Below are 19,535 nucleotides of genomic sequence, written 5' to 3' on the forward strand. Positions count from 1 at the left end.
GACAAGTTTACAGAGGTCAGGTGGGGGGGCGGGGGGGTGGGAAATGGCCTGCCCGCCCAAGGCCAATCAAGACCCTTAAGTGGCCACTTAACAGCCCTTGCCCGCCTCCATGGGTATTTTAACTGTGGCAAGCAGGTGTGCTGGGGACATGAAAGGCCGCCCAGCGATAGCTGCCAGCCTTTCCGCACCCCCGGGGAGGGGGGGTGGGGGGGGGGAGGCATGGCAGGCAGGCACAAGGTGCCCGATTGAGGGCTGCCCCCTCCTCCCAACCCACCCCCGGGATCCAAGATGCCCCCTCCCCCCAAACGACCACCCTAGCCTCACCAGGATACGACCGATCCCCCTAGTGAGGCAACCCAAAACTTACCCACTCTCTCGGGTCTATGGCGTCCATGGGCTGCAGTCCCAGCAGTGGCCACCTCTCCCAGTGGCGCTACTGAGACGAAGAGCTGCTGGCCCATTGATTGGCCAGCAGCTCACTGAGGCAGGACCTCCTCCCTGAAGTGGGTGGAAGTCCCGCCATGGGACAATTAAAGCCTGGGGATCTGTAAAATACGAGGCGGATCTCCAGGCTGGGTGGAAGCGGGCTCATCACCGACATTTACGTCGGAGTCCGGCTCCCGTCCACCCACTGTAAAACTCCGGCCCATTAGATGCAATGCTGCAGCAAATTCTGGCTTTACATCTGGATAAAGAAAAATATTCAGGTAAAATGCCAAGGGGAAAATAATTACATTGCAATTTTTTTAAGACATCCATTTTATTCATTCTTTTTATGGTTGTTGATAGTCAACTTATACACACTACTGAGTCAGCGGCGCTTGAGATGGCTTGGCCATGTGAGCCGCATGGAAGATGGCAGGATCCCCAAAGACACATTGTACAGCGAGCTCGCCACTGGTATCAGACCCACCGGCCGTCCATGTCTCCGTTATAAAGACGTCTGCAAACGTGACATGAAATCGTGTGACATTGATCACAAGTCGTGGGAGTCAGTTGCCAGCATTCGCCAGAGCTGGCGGGCAGCCATAAAGACAGGGCTAAATTGTGGCGAGTCGAAGAGACTTAGTAGTTGGCAGGAAAAAAGACAGAGGCGCAAGGGGAGAGCCAACTGTGCAACAGCCCCAACAAACAAATTTCTCTGCAGCACCTGTGGAAGAGCCTGTCACTCCAGAATTGGCCTTTATAGCCACTCCAGGCGCTGCTTCACAAACCACTGACCACCTCCAGGCGCGTATCCATTGTCTCTCGAGATAAGGAGGCCCAAAAGAAAGAAGAAAGAAGATAGTCAACTAAAAGAATTTATTGCAAGAAAATGCTTGGTTACTTGCAACAAAACAAAAAAGGAGAATGTCAGATTTTGGTTTACAAGGCAGTGTTTAAAACTACAGCAAAATAATATAAGTAGGCAACAGTAAGAGGCCAAAATAACACTGACAACAAAACTTTCAGAATTAAAACTTTACTCCTTTAATCCAAGTCTCTTACTTTATATCATTCTCATTTTATAGACACACATCATAATATTCCAACAACGCACACAATAGTATGATAGCATTACAGCTCACTAGTCAATCACTTGCGGCAATGCACACATGAAACAAGATCAAGTGCACAGGACCGTGGCCAGATCTCATTTGGAGTACTGTGTTCTGGGCACTGCACCTCAAGAAGGATACATTGGCCTTGAAGCAGGTGCAGTGCAGATTCACCACAATGATAAATTCGGAAGACAGGTTGCATAAACTTGGCTTGTACTCCTTGAGTTTAGGTAATTAAGGCATGACATGACTGAGATGCTTAAAACATAAAGAGGATTCAAAGGGTAGATACAGAGAAACTATTGTGCATCTTCTTATACAACACTATATAAGTGCAGACAATAACAGAAATGCACACATCACATGTACAAATAAAATGAACAAATTCCTTAACTTTTGACTTCAGTTCCAAGTTTTTTTAACCTGCCTTTGTTGCAGAGAGAAAATACTTTTTGTTTTTTTTTTAGGTGGGAGTAGGACAGGGTGAAGATCATATAAAACTTTTCTAGTTATTTTAGAGTTCTAATGATATTCCAATTTGCAGACTACAGAAGATAATACTTGATTATGAACAAACCAAGAAGTCAATATACTAGATCAAAAGGAAGTCTGTAAAATTAAACACAAGTCAAGCCACTTTTTGATGATTAAAAACTGAACAAAGATCATAAGTTATTTCTGTAACAATTCATGTTTTACACCAAACTTGTAGGCACAAAGGGAAAAATGAATTCATATCAATTCAATCAAATCCCAGTGATGCAACTTAATCAGGGTTTCAATGCAATCAAGGTTTATCAAAATATTGGCAAGAAAAACATTATGGATAAGAGATATATTTACAAAGAACATAGACAATACATCTAAAAAAAAAAAATACTGCAAATTAATCCAGTTCAAGGAAAGTTTTCTCTCAGAGCTGGGCAGCTAATTCTATGGGTAGTATACACACTTGTGAAGGGTGCTGTGTGCATTCACACCCAAGATTTCTAAATGATTATTAGTCAAAGTGGTCCAAAACATTGCAACTGCTGATTTAACTTAAGTACAGGCTTTAAGTACCATCAAGATGCATTACTATTGCGACCGGGAACATAATGCACACTGCCCAAGACGCAAAAAGGCGATTCAAATTTTACAATCCTGAATAATTAGAATTACAATGCAGCACGTTGTGCCTCATTTACTTTGATACTGTAAACTTTTTTTTTTCCCCAAGTCTGGTGAACCTGTTGTAGAACAGTAGCAGCTGGTCAAGTGTGAAGAGATGTCAACTCCGTGGACCTCAGCAGGTAGAATTCCTACTTCCAGAACTCAAAAGTCTCTGGAGCTACACAGGAGATCTAAACTGGTGATTCAATACAGCTGACAAAAATACCAGCACACCCTAAACAACACCTCTCACAGCAGATGACTTTGTGGGAAGTGGGGAGGAAGGTTTTGTAGGGGTGGGGGGAGGGGGGGGGCGTGCCTTAGTAGAAGTCTAGGACAAACAAAATAATACCCCTGTCCTAAACCAGAAATGAGGAAAGATGATTGGTCAATGGTGTGAGACACATTGGTGGACTTCAGTTCATCTTATCTTCTAATTTTTCTTTGTTGGCTAACTTTCTGTAGTAAATGTTGAATTGGGAGTCAGTTCCAAAGATTTTGTCCCAGTAGGTAAAGGTTGAAGCATAGTTTCCAATAAAGTTCATGTGGTGAAAATCATGAAACCGAGCTCCAGCATAAAATGGAATCAGATGCAAGGGGTTCACAGGGATGTCATAACCACTGGAGGCAAGAAGTGCAAGATATTATTAAAATAACACTATACAAGGGTGGCACAGTATCAATACACAAAACAAATCTTTTATTCAAAAAGTTAATATTGAAAGGGTGTGATTAAGGGTCGAATTCCAAGGAACACAAGTTAAAATTTGGAAGAATATGGGGCAAGACATGCAAAACATTTTTCATGCGAAAGAGTAGAGTTGTGAAATAAATTACCAGGGAAGGCACGGAAGCTATCAGCATATATAGGTCCAAGGGACAAAGTGTGTTTCTGGAGAAAAGAGATTGAGGATATAGTGGGGAGGTTGTTCTAGAGAAAAGAAATGGGTCTTTTTCTGTTCCTAATAATTCTTACGCCGTGAAACCAATTTAGAAGTATACATGTTCACATTGAGAGCTAAGTCACATAGGTTGTTAAAAAAAAAATTTAAAAGTTTTTTTTTAATGGAGATGTGAGAAGTGATTCAAAATGAATGACATTTCTAGTGACAGCATTTTCCTTCCTGTTTCCTCCATTTCTGCACAGCTTAAGTAGTAATTCTTCATTCACATGAAAGGATCATTGTATTAGGAAATTAAATAAAAATTAAAATAAATTCAAAAGTAATGCTACTTTGGTTATAATACCTTTATTTCGAGGCACAAAAATGTTTAAGTGCATTTGATTTGAGAATACAACCGCAGTGACTCCTTAAATGGGAATGTTCAATAAAATATTTTGCCTGTAATTTGTGGATCTTTGTTTTAATCAGTTAAACTTGTCTCACCTGTAAGACTATACAATATATTCAGGCCTACCTGTGAACATCAATAGTTTCCAGCAGGCGAATGGCAACCCAAGCCCACAGCAGCATCACATGATTACAAAAGATCATGATTCCAATGAAGAAGCCTGCTCCAAGGATAATGGTCTCCAGTGGATGAGCATATTCAGCCTGCATGCCAAATGGAGACTAAAAGGAAACATTTTAATAAATACAAGGTCGTTCCATTTATGGTAAATTGCATTGTAAAAGGAAAAAGGAATATTTATCTAATTAACCACATTCCTTTCAGAGAACAGAGTCTGTCCTCTCAGCAAGGAAAAATTCTGCAAGCTCACCACACCAATTGACTTTCAAGGATGGATAGTGGGAAGTTTTGCTCATCCATTTACATTTTTACCTCATCTGCCAAACCTAACAATTTGCTTTCCACGGATGATGTTTTCTACTGTGTGTATATGTAAGTGTATAAATCCTTCCAAACTCTGACCGCTCTTAAACGTGGCAATTTTGTGCATGCCTCTAATTTTGCACTCTCTAAGGTGACCGCGGTGACTGCAACAACTACTGTGGAATCTCCCTGCTCAGCATAGTGGGGAAAGTCTTTGCTCGAGTCGCTCTGAACAGGCTCCAGAAGCTGGCCGAGCGGGTCTACCCTGAGGCACAGTGTGGCTTTCGTGCAGAGAGATCGACCGTTGACATGCTGTTCTCCCTTCGTCAGATACAGGAGAAATGCCGTGAACAACAGATGCCCCTCTACATTGCTTTCATTGATCTCACCAAAGCCTTTGACCTCGTCAGCAGACATGGTCTCTTCAGACTACTAGAAAAGATCGGATGCCCACCAAAGCTACTAAGTATCATCACCTCATTCCATGACAATATGAAAGGCACAATTCAACATGGTGGCTCCTTATCGGACCCCTTTCCTATCCTGAGTGGCGTGAAACAGGGCTGTGTTCTCGCACCCACACTTTTTGGGATTTTCTTCTCCCTGCTGCTTTCACATGCGTTCAAGTCCTCTGAAGAAGGAATTTTCCTCCACACAAGATCAGGGGGCAGGTTGTTCAACCTTGCCCGTCTAAGAGCGAAGTCCAAAGTACGGAAAGTCCTCATCAGGGAACTCCTCTTTGCTGACGGTGCTGCTTTAACATCTCACACTGAAGAGTGCCTGCAGAGTCTCATCGACAGGTTTGCGGCTGCCTGCAATGAATTTGGCCTAACCATCAGCCTCAAGAAAACAAACATCATGGGGCAGGACGTCAGAAATGCTCCATCCATCAATATTGGCGACCACGCTCTGGATGTGGTTCAAGAGTTCACCTACCTAGGCTCAACTATCACCAGTAACCTGTCTCTAGATGCAGAAATCAACAAGCGCATGGGAAAGGCTTCCACTGCTATGTCTAGACTGGCCAAGAGAGTGTGGGAAAATGGCGCACTGACACGGAACACAAAAGTTCGAGTGTATCAGGCCTGTGTCCTCAGTACCTTGCTCTATGGCAGCGAGGCCTGGACAACATATGTCAGCCAAGAGTGACGTCTCAATTCATTCCGTCTTCGTTGCCTCCGGAGAATACTTGGCATCAGGTGGCAGGACCGTATCTCCAACACAGAAGTCCTCGAGGCGGCCAACATCCCCAGCTTATACACATTACTGAGTCAGCGGTGCTTGAGATGGCTTGGCCATGTGAGCCGCATGGAAGATGGCAGGATCCCCAAAGATACATTGTACAGCGAGCTCGCCACTGGTATCAGACCCACCGGCCGTCCATGTCTCCGCTATAAAGACGTCTGCAAACGCGACATGAAATCCTGTGACATTGATCACAAGTCGTGGGAGTCAGTTGCCAGCGTTCGCCAGAGCTGGCGGGCAGCCATAAAGACAGGGCTAAAATGTGGCGAGTCGAAAAGACTTAGTAGTTGGCAGGAGAAAAGAAAGAGGTGCAAGGGGAGAGCCAACTGTGCAACAGCCCCGACAAACAAATTTCTCTGCAGCACCTGTGGAAGAGCCTGTCACTCTAGAATTGGCCTTTATAGCCACTCCAGGCGCTGCTTCACAAACCACTGACCACCTCCAGGCGCGTATCCATTGTCTCTCGAGATAAGGAGGCCCAAAAGAAAGAAAGTTAAATAGCCTGCTGAGATCTAATTTTTTTGTGCCTCTCAGCATGTTAGAAAGATGAATAAGACTTCAGTGCAATAGTATCAAAGAAAATCTTGAATGTAAAGCTTCCTGAAAAGACGTTTCATAGTAACATCAGTATTACATGGGGAGTTCAGTTTTGAAAATACCAAGAACTGACCGTGTTGCCTAAGATTTATTTTGATGAATTCTGACAACTGGAGACTTCATTTTTTCTAAAGTTTGCCAAAATTGTCTTTCAGACCCATTGTAACTAGTGACATTAATAATACTGTTCAGTTGAGAACTAAAAAAGAGTCATGCTTTAAGCAGACTACTTTAGTCGCACTTCGAACTGAACCCTGAAGACAGTTTGCAAACGATTGAGCTTCATAGAACACATTAAAAAAAAATGTTTTCTCTCAATTTGCACACGACAATAGACAACATCAAAACAAGAGAACATTGCTAGTATTAAAGTCAATTTTTTCTGCAACTATCCTTCAAATAAAACAATGTCTAAGGTGGCAGCTCACCCCCACCTTCTTAGGGGTAATTAGGAATGGTCAATAAATGCTGGCCTTGCCAGTGACAGCCACATCCCATGAATGAAAGAAACAAAATGAATAAAAAGTGAATGTGATTTTCTTGTTCAGGTAAAATGAAGATCTTTCAATTCAAAGACTGATTTGCATTTTTTTAAAATTTAAAAACACAAAATCATATAAAAGTACTTGAGAAAATTTAGCACAGAAATAGCAAAACACTGACACACCAGCATCAAGAACAAAAGCTTGCAAACTGAAGTCTAGGATTAGAAATGCACCAAGAAGTTGCACAAATTCAAATTAGTGCAACCAAATTTCTGAAAAAGGTTTCTACTTAGAGTTGCAGGGAAAATTAAGAAGATTAAGAGGACAATTTAAAAAAAAAAAATCACACTTCAAGGTAAACTCTCTCAATCAAAATCTAAGCACTTTCCGAAAGTAAAAATAGTACTGCTTGGAACTTACTGTGAAATCATGATGCATCTTGTGAATATATTTGTAGATTCTCCTATGATGTAACAGTCTGTGCATGAAATAGTGCCAGGTGTCCTCAATGACCGCACAACCAAAGCACTGGGCTAGCAGCATGTACCTAAAGTGATTCACAGGATATAGTTAGGGGCACGCTTTCCAGTCAACAGGCAGTTCCATATACCTTAAATGGATAGCACCACTGTAACAACCCTAGTGGCCTAATGGATAAGGCACTGGCCTCCTAAACCAGGGATTGTGGGTTCAAGTCCCATCTGGGGTGCAGTAAGTGCACTTTCAACCATTCTCCTTTACTCTGGGGCAGCGCAGCGGTTAGCACTGCAGCCTCACAACTCCAGCGACCCGGGTTCAGTTCTGGGTACTGCCTGTGCGGCGTTTGCAAATTCTCCCTGTGACCGTGTGGGTTTCTGCTGGGTGCTCTGGTTTCCTCCCACAAACAAAGACTTGCAGGTTGATAAGTAAATTGGCCATTGTAAATTACCCCTAGTGTAGATAGGTGGTAGGAGAATAGTGGGGATGAGGTAGGGAATATGGGGTTAATGTAGGATTAGTCTAAATGGGTGGTTGTTGGTCGACACAGACTCGGTGGGCCGAAGGGCCTGTTTCAGTGCTGTATCTCTAAATAAATAAAAATTCAATTCAGGAGCTTAGAAGAACTGTGGAAAGTGTGTTCAGCAGTGACGTGATTATATGCATAATACGGTTATAATACGGGTTCGATTCCGGGTACTGCCTGTGTGGAGTTTGCAAGTTCTCCCTGTGTCTGCGTGGGTTTTCTCCGGGTGCTCCGGTTTCCTCCCACAAGCCAAAAGACTTGCAGGTTGGTAGGTAAATTGGCCATTATAAATTGTCACTAGTATAGGTAGGTGGTAGGGAAATATAGGGACAGATGGGGATGTTTGGTAGGAATATAGGATTAGTATAAATGGGTGGTTGATGGTCGGCACAGACTCGGTGGGCCGAAGGGCCTGTTTCAGTGCTGTATCTCTAATCTAAATCTAATCTAAATCTAAATAGAATAATTTTCTCATATACAATCCAAGACTAAGACATTTGCAATTCTTTTTAATTATCTGTATTATATTAAATGTTTAACAGTTTGAGGGAAGCATGGCTGTTTGGAATACAATTATTTGTGGCTGGATCTAGAAAACAAGCTTTAGACTGTACACTCAGGTGTGGTGGGGACCATTCTTCAAGAGAGGCAAAATTAATCTGAACAAAATCTTTCACTGATTTCACCACCTCCTTTGCCCAACAAGGCTTTCATAGCATTTATTTTTAGATTTGTACTATGTATATAGACCAGGTCAAGCAAGATGCTTTGCAAATATTTCCAACATGTCTCAGTTCCACAAAAATAAAAACACATCCTGCTCTTGGTGCTACGGTGATTCAGAAAACAGGTCCATCTGAGATTAAGTGCCAACCCTTACTCAATGGTAGCACTCTCAGCTCGGAGCCAGAAGCTTGTAGGCTCATGTCCTGCACCAGAGAACATAATACAGACAGAGTTATGCACTGTCGGAAATGCTGTTTTTCAAGAGGTGACATTAAACCGAGGGCCTGTCCGCCCCATCGGGTGAAATCGAAAAGATCCCAAGGCACCATTTGAAGAAAAGCAGGGAAGTTCTTCCCCAAGTCTCGGCCAACATTTATCCCCCAACCAACATCACAAATAGATTACCTGGTCATTTATCTCATTGTTGTTTGTAGGTCCTTGCTATGTGCAAATTGGCTGCCATGTTTCCTACACTACAACAATGACTACAATTCAAAAATATTTAATTGGCTGTAAAGCTCTTTGGGATACCCTGAGGTCATGAAAGGCACCATTTCTTTAAGCATTCCCTTTTTTTTTTAAAACAAGGGCGAGGAATGTTTCCCAAACAAGATAGAAAGTACTCTAATAAAAACAAATGAAAGTCATTTTTTACTTTAAATAGAAGTTGTATTACTAAAGAAACTCTCCCCAACACCAAAAGAAAAGTAAATACAATTTAAAAAAATAAGTACCATCTCGGCATAGATTCCCAGGTGTAAGGGATGTTGAAGGACTCAGTGAAGTAATAGGTGCCACAGATCATGGGTAACTGGATACAGAAATGATTGAAGAGCAATACCTTGAAACATTTCCATTGTTTTTCCCAAGTTTCTGGTTTGTCCTGGAAAGAAAAGAAACAGATACAGTGTAGAAAGCAATCTGAATCACAGGAAATCTTTCACAGGAAGAACAACTTGCTCTAAACTAGAAACAATTTAAGTGATTGTTAGCCTGTTTAACCCTATGGCAAAGTTCTAGCGCACAGTTGACTTTTATGGGCTCCCCATTTTCAGATAACATTAGTTATCACTCTTACCTTATAAAGACTTTCCAACCACATTGCTCCTGGATTTTTTACAGAAATTTGATATTATATGTACACAATTATTAAAACTGGTGACATGCAGTTTATGGTTCATTTGATTTCTAATTTCAACATAAAGAGCTGAAGGATTGTGTGAGGTCAAAAGGTATGGCTCATCTGTGCAGGTCACCATGAACAAAAAGCTACACTAACTACTGGGCTCACAACTTCAGAATGACAGCATCAAGATGACTATAATAAACTTGCAGTAAGGGCATGTAAATGACAACTGAATTTCAATATGGGTAACTGTGAGGTGTTACATTTTGGTCGGCGAAATTTGAAGGTCATACTTGATAAATAAAAGTCTACAAGGGGAAGAGGAGCAAAGGAATCTAAGGGTACAGATTCACAAATCTTTAGAAGTAGCATTGCGGGCTACCAACGCCACAAGATCTAAACAAAGCGTTGGGGTTCCTTTCTAGGGAAATGGGAATTGAAAAGCAGGAAAGTTATGTTAAACTTGTATTAGCACTTTGGTTAGATCACAGTTAAGAGTCCAGGGTAAAGTTCTAGTCCCCATATTACAAAAGTTACAACATAACAAAATGTTTTAAGGGTACAGGAATAGTGATTATGTTTCTGGACTAGTAACCAAGAGGCCTGGACTAATGATCCAGAGACAAGAATTCAAATCCCACCTTGGCAGCTGGGGAATTTAAATTCCCTTAATTAAATAAAAATCTGAAATAAAAAGTGCTATGACCAGGTGAGAAAGGGGTCTAGGGGTTCCCTTTCAGCTTTTGCCTGGTTTGACGATCCTTTGAGTTCGATGTAGAGTTTTTGGATGCCGGTAAGTCTTGCCGTTTCGTTGGGGCCCAGTACACGCTTTAAAACTGGTTTCGATGCAGGAGTCTTGTCTCTCGAGGCTTAAGTGACATCAGTGACTCCGGATACTAGTCAGAGAGCGACAGAGGCAGAGACCTCTTCTTCCAAGTTCATCTGCAATCTGCAGTCCGACACAAGCTGTCCTGTGAGCAGTTCAAAACCAGACCGGGGCCAGCAGGTTAGTCATGTGACTCACTGTTTAAACAAACTCCTGCATTTGTGGATTCTCCACCTTGGTAGACATCCTGGAATGCTGGCTCTTACACACTCAATGTCTGGTGATCAAAATCCATTTGGTTAATTGGATCAGGGAGCAATTCTTTTGTCTCCCCAAGCTTTGTCTCTCAACATGCAAATATTCTTTCAGCCACTGCTGATCTCTTTAAACAAGTCATCTCTACACTCCAGCAACAGTTTAAAATTAATGTTCATGTGATGAAAATAATATGCCTCATTCTTGTTAAGTGGGGGTCTTTGTCACCTCCACACCCAGTGGAATGAAATGCGATTTTTTAAAAAGAGTATTTCATTAAAAGGGACTGCAGAGAACAGTAGGTATAGGAAAACACACATGCATCTCTCTCATTCATTCAGGAATCCTAAAAATTGTTACAGCTCGTCTTTTCTTGGTAGCAGTGCTGCTTTAAACTGCCCTTTTTGGCATTCCAATAAACATGTGGTTTTTGGGGAAGTTTCTCAGTTTGCACATTTTCAGGACTGCCTCGGGTATCTTTGTTCCTGTTGAGGTCTGCAGGGGGAGGATTAGATTTAATTAGCCCTAGGTTGGAGTTCTGCTCATGGGCAGCAGCAGTGGGTGGTTCCACTCTGAACTCTCTTGCAGTGCTTTGATGAGTCATGCAAGGACTTTTCACCTTGGGAGATGGTTGGTTCCCTTTTCCCCTGACTGTGGGGGTGAATTCCTTGCTAATCTTCCCTTTGTCCTCTGGGACACTCCTGCTAACAGTTATTTGTCCAGATTCTACTGCACTCCCCTGCGGCACTGCGACTAGGCGAGGCATCACCCTCACGGTTTCTCTACCCTCTTGCGGACTTTTTTTTTGTCTGTGCAAGTTTCTGTAAATGCTGGTAGCAACTCTGGTGGGGTGCTTCTGGGTGTCTGCATTTACATAGGAGGATGTGGGGTCTAACTTTTCAAACATTTTGGGGTTGGCTGAGTGGACAGTAGGGGTTTTCATCTGGTATTCCTCCCGGATTTCCTTTAACCTGCCCTCTTTGTCCCTTTTCGTTTCTAACCTTTTGCCAGCCTTGCGCCTGTCTGTCCCCTTTGGTTCTCGGCAGGGGTCCCTTACAGTTCACCAGCCCTCTGCTGGAGGGTCCTCCAAACACCAATACAGGATTTAGGGGTGTAGGTTTCGCTGTTGGGGTTTTTCCTCAACCTGGTACATGTGCAACTCCTACAGTACTTCACCACATTTTTGTGGAGTTTTGATCAGTCAAACTACAGTCTTACGCGGGCTTTGGTTTTTTGTATACGACATGTACAGCCACTGTAATCTCATGGACAATTCTTACCAATTCTCTCCGGTACCTCAGCAGCACCACAAACTGGTGAACCACTGTCTGCTCCTTGCTCTCAGGTCTGTGAGGAGAACTCCATTTCCTCATCAGTACCTCATTCTTTAAATAGTAGCAATCAGGAACTCCCTCTGCTTCAATTGCAAACTGGGCAGCCTGTGCTAGCCCTCAGTACTGGGACAGCTCGCCAAGCCTCATTGAGGGAAGATCCATTTAACTCATTCCCTGGGTCTTCTAACTTTCCAAAGAAAGGCTCAGACAGACAGACCTCATGGTCATCTGTCTGCAGTGTCAATTCAGTCTCCTCTGGGGGAGCTGCTTTGATCATGGCCTGATGCACTGCATTCAGGGAAACTGCACGGAACAGTTTCCTGCCACTGCCCTGTCTCTCTGACCTCTGCAGTCTCTCTTCCACTACTGGGGAAGCTACCACCTTCATCCCCACCAAATCAGTACCTACGAGCAGGTCAACCCCGTCCACAGGCAAACTAGGGATAATTCCCACGGTCACCAGTCCCAAATCTAGGTCGCACGCCAAGTATACCCAGTGTAAAGGTACAGGCATACACTGCCCTCCAATACCATTCACCACCAGTCTGGTGTTCACTGCACTCTCCGGGGGAAAGGTCAGGCCTTTTCCCAGTAAAAGGGATCTAGTGGCCCCTATGTCCCTGAGGATTACTATGGGCTTGCTTGCCCCACTCGAGGGGTATGGGGTTACTTTCCCTTCAGACACAAAACCCTGATAACCCTCAGGAATCCTATTAAATTTTCCTGCACTTGCAGCCGTAAGCTTCCTGGGTCTGACTCTTACTGAAGTTAAAGCCACAACTTGTTCTGCTGTGCTTTCCATCAGGGTAACTTCTCCTTCACTGAGCCTTTGTGCCAATTAACCCTACAGGTTTTCCCTTTATTTCCAGTAATCAGCTCTTAGATGCCCTATTTTATTACAATGGAAACACACAGGTCTCCGGGTCTCACTCCTACTTACAGCACCTTCCTTTTTGGCTGGAGGAGGGCCCTGTGTCTCCTGCTTTTCTTTCCCTCCCAGGACTGCTTGGGCATTTATCACCTTCCCACCCTTTGTCCTTTTCGGATTTGTGGGGGTCATTAAGAAAGGTTCTCCACTGGGTAACCGACTTATAGATTAAAGCAAACTCATCAGCCAGAACTGCTGCTTGCCGGGCTCTCTGAACCTTCTGTTCCTCTACATGTGTCTTTATGAATAGCGGGAGAGTTTTTAAATTCCTCTAGCAAAATTACCTCTCAGATTTTCATAGCTGAGCTGCACTTTAAGAGCCCTCAGTCACTGGTCAAAAGACAGCTGCTCATTTCTCTCAAACTTCAGGTAAATTTGATCAGCTTGCTTCTTGAGGGTTCTAAACCTTTGGGGATAGACTTCCAGCTCATATGCACTGAGGATAGCATTTTTTGTCAGTTCATAATTGGATGAACTCTCATCTGGCAACAGGGAATAAACCTCATGGGCTTTTCCAGTTAGCTTGCTTTGTAGTAGAAGAGTCCAAGTCTCAGCTGGCCACTTTAACTGCCTTGCCAGTTTTTCAAAGGACACAAAAAATGCTTCCAAGTCTCCCTCATTGAATTTTGGGATCAATTGGGAAAGTTTTAACAATTTCGTACCCAGCCCTGAATTACGGTCCTCCATATTGGCCATGCTTTCACTGGGGTTACTCTGACACCCCCTAGTTAACTCAAGCCACCTCAGCTCTCACTTTTCACATTCCTTCTGGAAAGTTCTTTCTCTCTACTGTCTCTCTTTCCTCACATTCTTTCTAGAAGGCTCTTTCTTTCTCTCCCTGTCTTCTAATTCAAGTTTCCTCCATTCCAATTGTATCTTTGCTAGCAATATCTTGTCAGAGTCTACTTCTAACGCTGTTGCTGCTTCTTCAGATTCAAGAGAAAAATGGTTGGCCACTAGTCTTAGGAGTTCAGACTTTTTAGTCTTGGCACAGATAGTGATCCCACACTGCTCAGCCATTTTCCTCAACTCCTCCATAGACAGTGCTTTTAACTTATCCCAAGTTACTTTACCCTGGCTTGGGGAGCTACTAGCTTCAGTCGCAGACATGTTCGTATTCAATCACACACAACCACGAGAAAACCTGTATTGAAATCTTGTTCTTTTTTTGTTTGGGATCAATTTGACTTCCCACTTCCAACTTTCTCATTTGTCTGTGGGTCGAATCCAGACACTAACCTCCAAATTTCTGTTATGACCAGGTGAGAAAGGGGTCTAGGGGTTCCCTCTCAGCCTTTGCCTGGTTTGACCGTAATAGGGTTTAATTTTTAAAAACACCGTGATTTTAGCTCCCCCTCAGTGAATCCTTGCTCATTGCACTCCAATTGTAAGGCAGATTAATCCGACAGGTTTTCTTAGATTTAAACAAGAAAGGTGAAAGTTTATTAATCTTAAACTCTAATTTAGTTAATGACTACAAATACGTGACACGACCACACAAGCATGCTGAGAGAGTGAGAGAGTGGAAGCGACAGCGAGAGAGAGAGAGAGAGAGAGAGAGAGAGGCTCTCTTCTTCCAAGTTCAGCTGCAATCTGCAGTCTGACCCAAGTTGTCCTGTAAGCGGTTCAAAACCAGACCTGGGCCAGCAGGTTAGTCATGTGACTCGCTGTTTAAACAAACTCCTACGTTCGAGGATTCTCCACCTTGGCAGACATCCTGGAATGCTGGCTCTCTTCCACATTCAACGTCTGGTGATCAAAATCCATTCGGGTTAATTGGATCAGGATTCTTTTGTCTCTCCAAACACTGTCTCTTAGTATGCAAATGTTTTTCCAGCCACTGCTGATCTCTTTAAACATGTCTTCGCTTCACTCCAGCAACAATTTAAAATTAATGTTTAAGTGACGAAATTAATATGCCTCATTCTTGGAAGAATGCCTCATTCTTCATACCAAAGGCTAATATCACTAATGGTGACCATGGAACTACTGGATTGCCATAAACAACCCATTCACTAAAGTCCTTTCGGGAAGGAAATTGACCATCCTTACCTGGTCTCACCTATGTGACTTTGAAAGCACAGCAATGCAGCTGACACTTAACTGCCCATTGAAATAGCTTAGCAAGCCATTCCGTCGCATCAAAACTGCTATGCCCTTCACCACATGGACTGCAGCGGTTCAAGGCAGCTGCTTACCACCATCTGCAAGGGCAATTAGGGATAGGCAATAAATGCTGCCATTGCCAGTAATGTCCACATCATGTGGACGAATAAGAAAAGATGTAGAGAAAATGTTTCTACTTGTGGAGAATCGAAAACTAAGTAAGAGTCATGAATAAATCCAATAACAAATTCAGGAGAAACGTTTTTACGCAGAGTGGTTAGAATGTGGAACTTGCTACTCCAGCTCAAGTCACCACATTCAGAGCAGACAGGAAAAAAATTGTGGGGGGGGGGGGGGGGGGCAGTGCAGTGATGCTTGGGAAGAGTATGACAGCACGCGGGATCGTGCACAAGAATTTCCACTGCACTCGCAATTTGTTCCCACACCTAGGTGTAGACCCTCACTACATCACATGCCATTCTTTCAGAGGGTAGGCAGCTCCTATGTTCCTAAGCTTTACTGGTGAAGTCAGCTATCAGGAGCCAAACTGAGTTACCATGGTATTATCTCAGACTATGGGGCGAAGCCAGTGTCCTACCATTCCATAGCACAGCAAAACTGGGACAATTAAGAACTGAACTACTACATGCTTACTTAAAAACTTAAATTCTGTCCACCTGCCTGTTAGCAGAATACTTGTATTAACTCAAAGTCTACCATTTAGAGTATTGCACAAAAGACTACTTTCACAGTCACAAACATGAAAAGACCTTCAAATAAATAATAAGCCTTCCAGCTTTAAGCAGCACTCTCCTATCATAGTTCGACTAACTGTCCCATACTAGCATGCCTCTTCTGATATGCCCATGCGTACCATCCTTAGTCTCCTTTTATTCATCCATCTGCTATCCTTCTGAAAGCACAAGGTCAGGTTTCATGTGCACAGAAATATCGCCCAACATTATCTCTCTGCCATCATGATTAATGCTCGGGCTTTATGCTAAGTATAACTGTTGTCTTCAATGAGTTGAAATTTTTTTTAATCGCTAAACACTAACACAACTGATGCCATTAATTCAATCCTGATCAGCTGGTGTGCACCTCTGGCCCCATCAAACTTCCCAGGTTGCCAACTCAGGCTGAACCCGATTGTGCACCAGCTCAATACTGTATTTGATTCCAAGCTAAGCTTTAAATCCCATGAGGCCACCTTCTTCCCATCTATAGTGTAATAGCCACATTTATGCCTCAAGGGTTTATTTCCCAAAAGTCTTTCTTGGGAAATGCTCCATTCCCTTCATGAACTTGAGCTACTCCACAACTCAGCAGCCAAGGTGCTTTCCTGCTCCAAGTTTCATACGCCCATTTTCCCCATTCATGTCCAAGCTCTACTGACCCCAACAAATCAATCGCAACATTCTGGTCATTGCTTTCAAATCCCTTCACCAATATGGGAAATCTCTAACTGCTGCTCCTCTAATTCTGGATCTCCACAAGTTCTTCCACTCCACCACAGGTCAATCTTTCCCTGCAGTTGGTGGTTTTGGTAACCCTTCCTGCTCTCTAGAATTCTTTTCAAAAACCACTTCACCTTGCAACCTCATTATCGGTTTTCAAAAGTCTTTTGACCATGGCTTCTGTCTCCTGCAACCCCTTGTTTGGTTCTCACATTTTCCCTTAAAAAGCACAGAGATGATCTTCTGCGAGTTGCAATTTTATGCAAATGTGTATGTATGAAGTATTATTAGATAGGGAAGGAGCTGATGTATATCATGTGAACAGATAACTAAACCAAGGATATACTGCAGAATAAGGAATACATGGATATTAAGGCCACTGCACAACTGAGAGACAGATCACCACAAAACTGATGAAATTGTGGTGGATAACCAAAGTCTTACTAAGCAGACTCCTAGATTTGGGAGGCTCCAATACTTCTCTTGCAACTTTCCCAGAATTCTCTATTTTTCCAACCCTGACCTCCAGTACATCCTGCACTCTTCATCCCACCATTCATGGCTGTGCCTTCAGTCATCCTGCAACTTATGCAAGCCATGAAAAGCGGCTGAACAGCTTCCACCTCCGCTGCCTCAGACGGATATTGGGCATCCCCTGGCAAGACAGAGTTCCAAATACGGAGGTACACCAGTGTGCAGGGATCCCCAGCAAGTTTGCCCTCGAGTCAGCGGCGACTCAGTTGGCTGGGTCATGTGCGCCAAATGGATAATGGCTGCATCCCCAAAGACATGTACTGCGCCGAGCTTACTATTGGCACAAGACCAACAGGTCGCCCACACCTGCAATACAAGGATGGCTGCAAGGGAGGCCTCAAGTTGACCGAGATCAAAGTCGATGCATGGGAAGTCCTTGCTTCTCACCAGAGTTCCTGGAGAATGCAGTCAGGAAGGGCTTGGAAAAAGTAAAGGACAAAAGCAATGATCAGATGGCGGAAAACAGAGCTGGTGGAAGGAAAAAACACCAGTCGACCTTGGACCAACAATAATCTATGCCTGCTGTGGAAGGGATCGCCACTCATGAGTCGGCCTATACAGCCACAACAGGCAATGTTCAACTGAGAAGTGACATACACCCCGGGCTCAGTCCATCATCTTCTGGGACGGATGGATGCCTACTACCAGTAGAGAGCAAACTACAAATCCCATAAATACAGCTACTTGAAACAATTTCAATTTATGCAAAGCGGACTTACATTTTGGTTCTTAAACTGGTGGCATTAGTGGTTAGAGTATGAAACTAAGGTTCCATACATACTAGATACATACATGCAGGAGAAAGGAATAGAAAGCGAGATCAGTTGGTCCCAATGGCCTGTTTTGATGCTGTAAATTCTATACTTGACTAAAAAACTTGTTATTTGGCAGATATACACTGTGGAGTTAATAGATAAAAATTAGAAATCTAAACCCAAAGTAGTTTTACCAATAAGGTGCATCCATTAGAAATGGCATTCTTCAAGGCACTGGAATACACAAATTGTTGTATTACTTTAATCAAAAAAAGGTACAATGACATCAAAAAACTATTGTAAATATATATACACCAGCAAGGAGAGATTATGGTGCCATACCAATAATGCCTAACGTTCTATTTCTTGAAATATTTATCAAATATACAATGTGATATTGGCCTTAAGACAAAAAATAAGTATCTTTTAACCTCATTGTAGCCAGTTTTTTTGGGGAGCAATGAAAAGATTAATACTCTGAACACTTATTCTATAGCGAGGCCATACAGGACACAGACTATGTTTTGAAGTAAACAAGGATGAATCTTGTAGTGTACTGGATGATTTGTAGGCCCACATTTGGGTTATAAAACAAGAGATAACAGAACATGATAGATGATAATACAGATGTTATTGCACCATTATCTTCCCAACAGCGAGAAAGAACACAGCATCCACACATCATTATTGTCACTGACATTAAATAATTATATCGTTGGGCTGCTTCCGCCAAGCTTTTTTTTTGGGGGGGGGGGGAAGGGGCGGGGTGAGATTGTTTCTAAGTAAATGAATACTTAATGAAGACAAATTCCCTTTAAACTGAGTAGAAGGGCAGAAGGGAAATATAAATCCCACCATTTAAAGTAAGCAACTGTCGCAAAAAGCAGCAGCTGAAACGTGTTAACCAAATCAAGTACCGCCCCCAATCCCGTTTACCTGCTGGATTTTGTACTTCTGCATGTAAGGTATGAACTGAAAGATGAACCCAGGCAAACAGAAGAGGAAATAGACGAGTTCGTGAACAAGTAGTGAGCCCCAAGTTGCGATCTGAAACTTGGTATAATGGCTCAACATGTAATTCCAGGCGCTGCGGAAAGGTCCCTGCAGCGGGTTCGCAGGAAGTATCGAGTCCACATACTCCACAGTTAGATAGGCCGAACTCAGGATGCCACCACCAGTGACATTCATAGCTGCAGTGTTGCTGTACTAGCGAACAGGACCGATCACCTGCAATACTGACACCATCCCTAGAGCGCAGGACTGCAGCCCGGCTGTATTGACATTCCATCCCATCAGCTGTTACAACAGGACCCACCGCTCATTGGCCGGCAGCAGCAGAACGTTCAAACGTCAGAAAGGAACGCCGGCTATTGATTGGCTGGGCGGGTGGACTGATGTCGCGAGACCGGGCGTGGGAGCCAATGGCAAAAGGTGCATTCCAGATAGGAACTGGGCGCCGAGAGTGCTGCAGCGCAAGCGCAGTGAGCATCGCCGGGGTCTGCGAGCAGAAAAATAGGAGGAGGTGGTTCAGATCCTCGAACCTGTTACACCATTCAGTGAGATCATGGCAGATCTGTATCTTAACTCCATCCAGCCGCCTTGCCGCTAGGTAAAATGTATTCTAAAATCGTAGACGACAGAAACAAAAAGTGCTGGAAATACTCTGTGGCGTTAGCGTTTCAGGTCTGT

The 19,535-nt window shown here is 43.3% G+C and overlaps 1 protein-coding gene and 1 non-coding gene across 2 annotated transcripts; one reads left to right on the plus strand and one right to left on the minus strand.

Annotated features, from left to right (window-relative positions):
• Positions 1-1,446: 1,446 nt before the first annotated feature.
• Positions 1,447-19,111, minus strand: msmo1 (methylsterol monooxygenase 1). The gene is made up of 5 exons (XM_068040021.1): positions 18,783-19,111; positions 9,260-9,408; positions 7,217-7,343; positions 4,113-4,267; positions 1,447-3,314 (listed from the first exon to the last, which is right to left on the minus strand). Exons 1-5 carry the CDS (start codon positions 19,032-19,034, stop codon positions 3,110-3,112), a joined length of 888 nt encoding a protein of 295 aa, XP_067896122.1. The 5' UTR covers positions 19,035-19,111; the 3' UTR covers positions 1,447-3,109.
• Positions 7,433-7,505, plus strand: trnar-ccu (transfer RNA arginine (anticodon CCU)). Its single transcript has one exon. It is a non-coding gene; the product is annotated as a tRNA-Arg (tRNA).
• Positions 19,112-19,535: the final 424 nt, after the last annotated feature.

The sequence above is a fragment of the Heterodontus francisci genome, chromosome 1 (assembly GCF_036365525.1).
Source record: "Heterodontus francisci isolate sHetFra1 chromosome 1, sHetFra1.hap1, whole genome shotgun sequence".
Lineage (NCBI taxonomy): Eukaryota > Metazoa > Chordata > Chondrichthyes > Heterodontiformes > Heterodontidae > Heterodontus > Heterodontus francisci.

What these genes read in the sequence shown, in the direction of transcription:
- msmo1 (XM_068040021.1), bottom strand. Translation starts at nt 19,034, where the DNA reads ATGAATGTCACTGGTGGTGGCATCCTGAGTTCGGCCTATCTAACTGTG. An exon ending in AGAAGTACAAAATCCAGCAG is followed by an intron (nt 9,409 to 18,782) that starts GTAAACGGGATT and finishes TTTTCTTTCCAG; the next exon opens with GACAAACCAGAAACTTGGGA. An exon ending in AGATGCATCATGATTTCACA is followed by an intron (nt 4,268 to 7,216) that starts GTAAGTTCCAAG and finishes GTTTCCTTTTAG; the next exon opens with TCTCCATTTGGCATGCAGGC.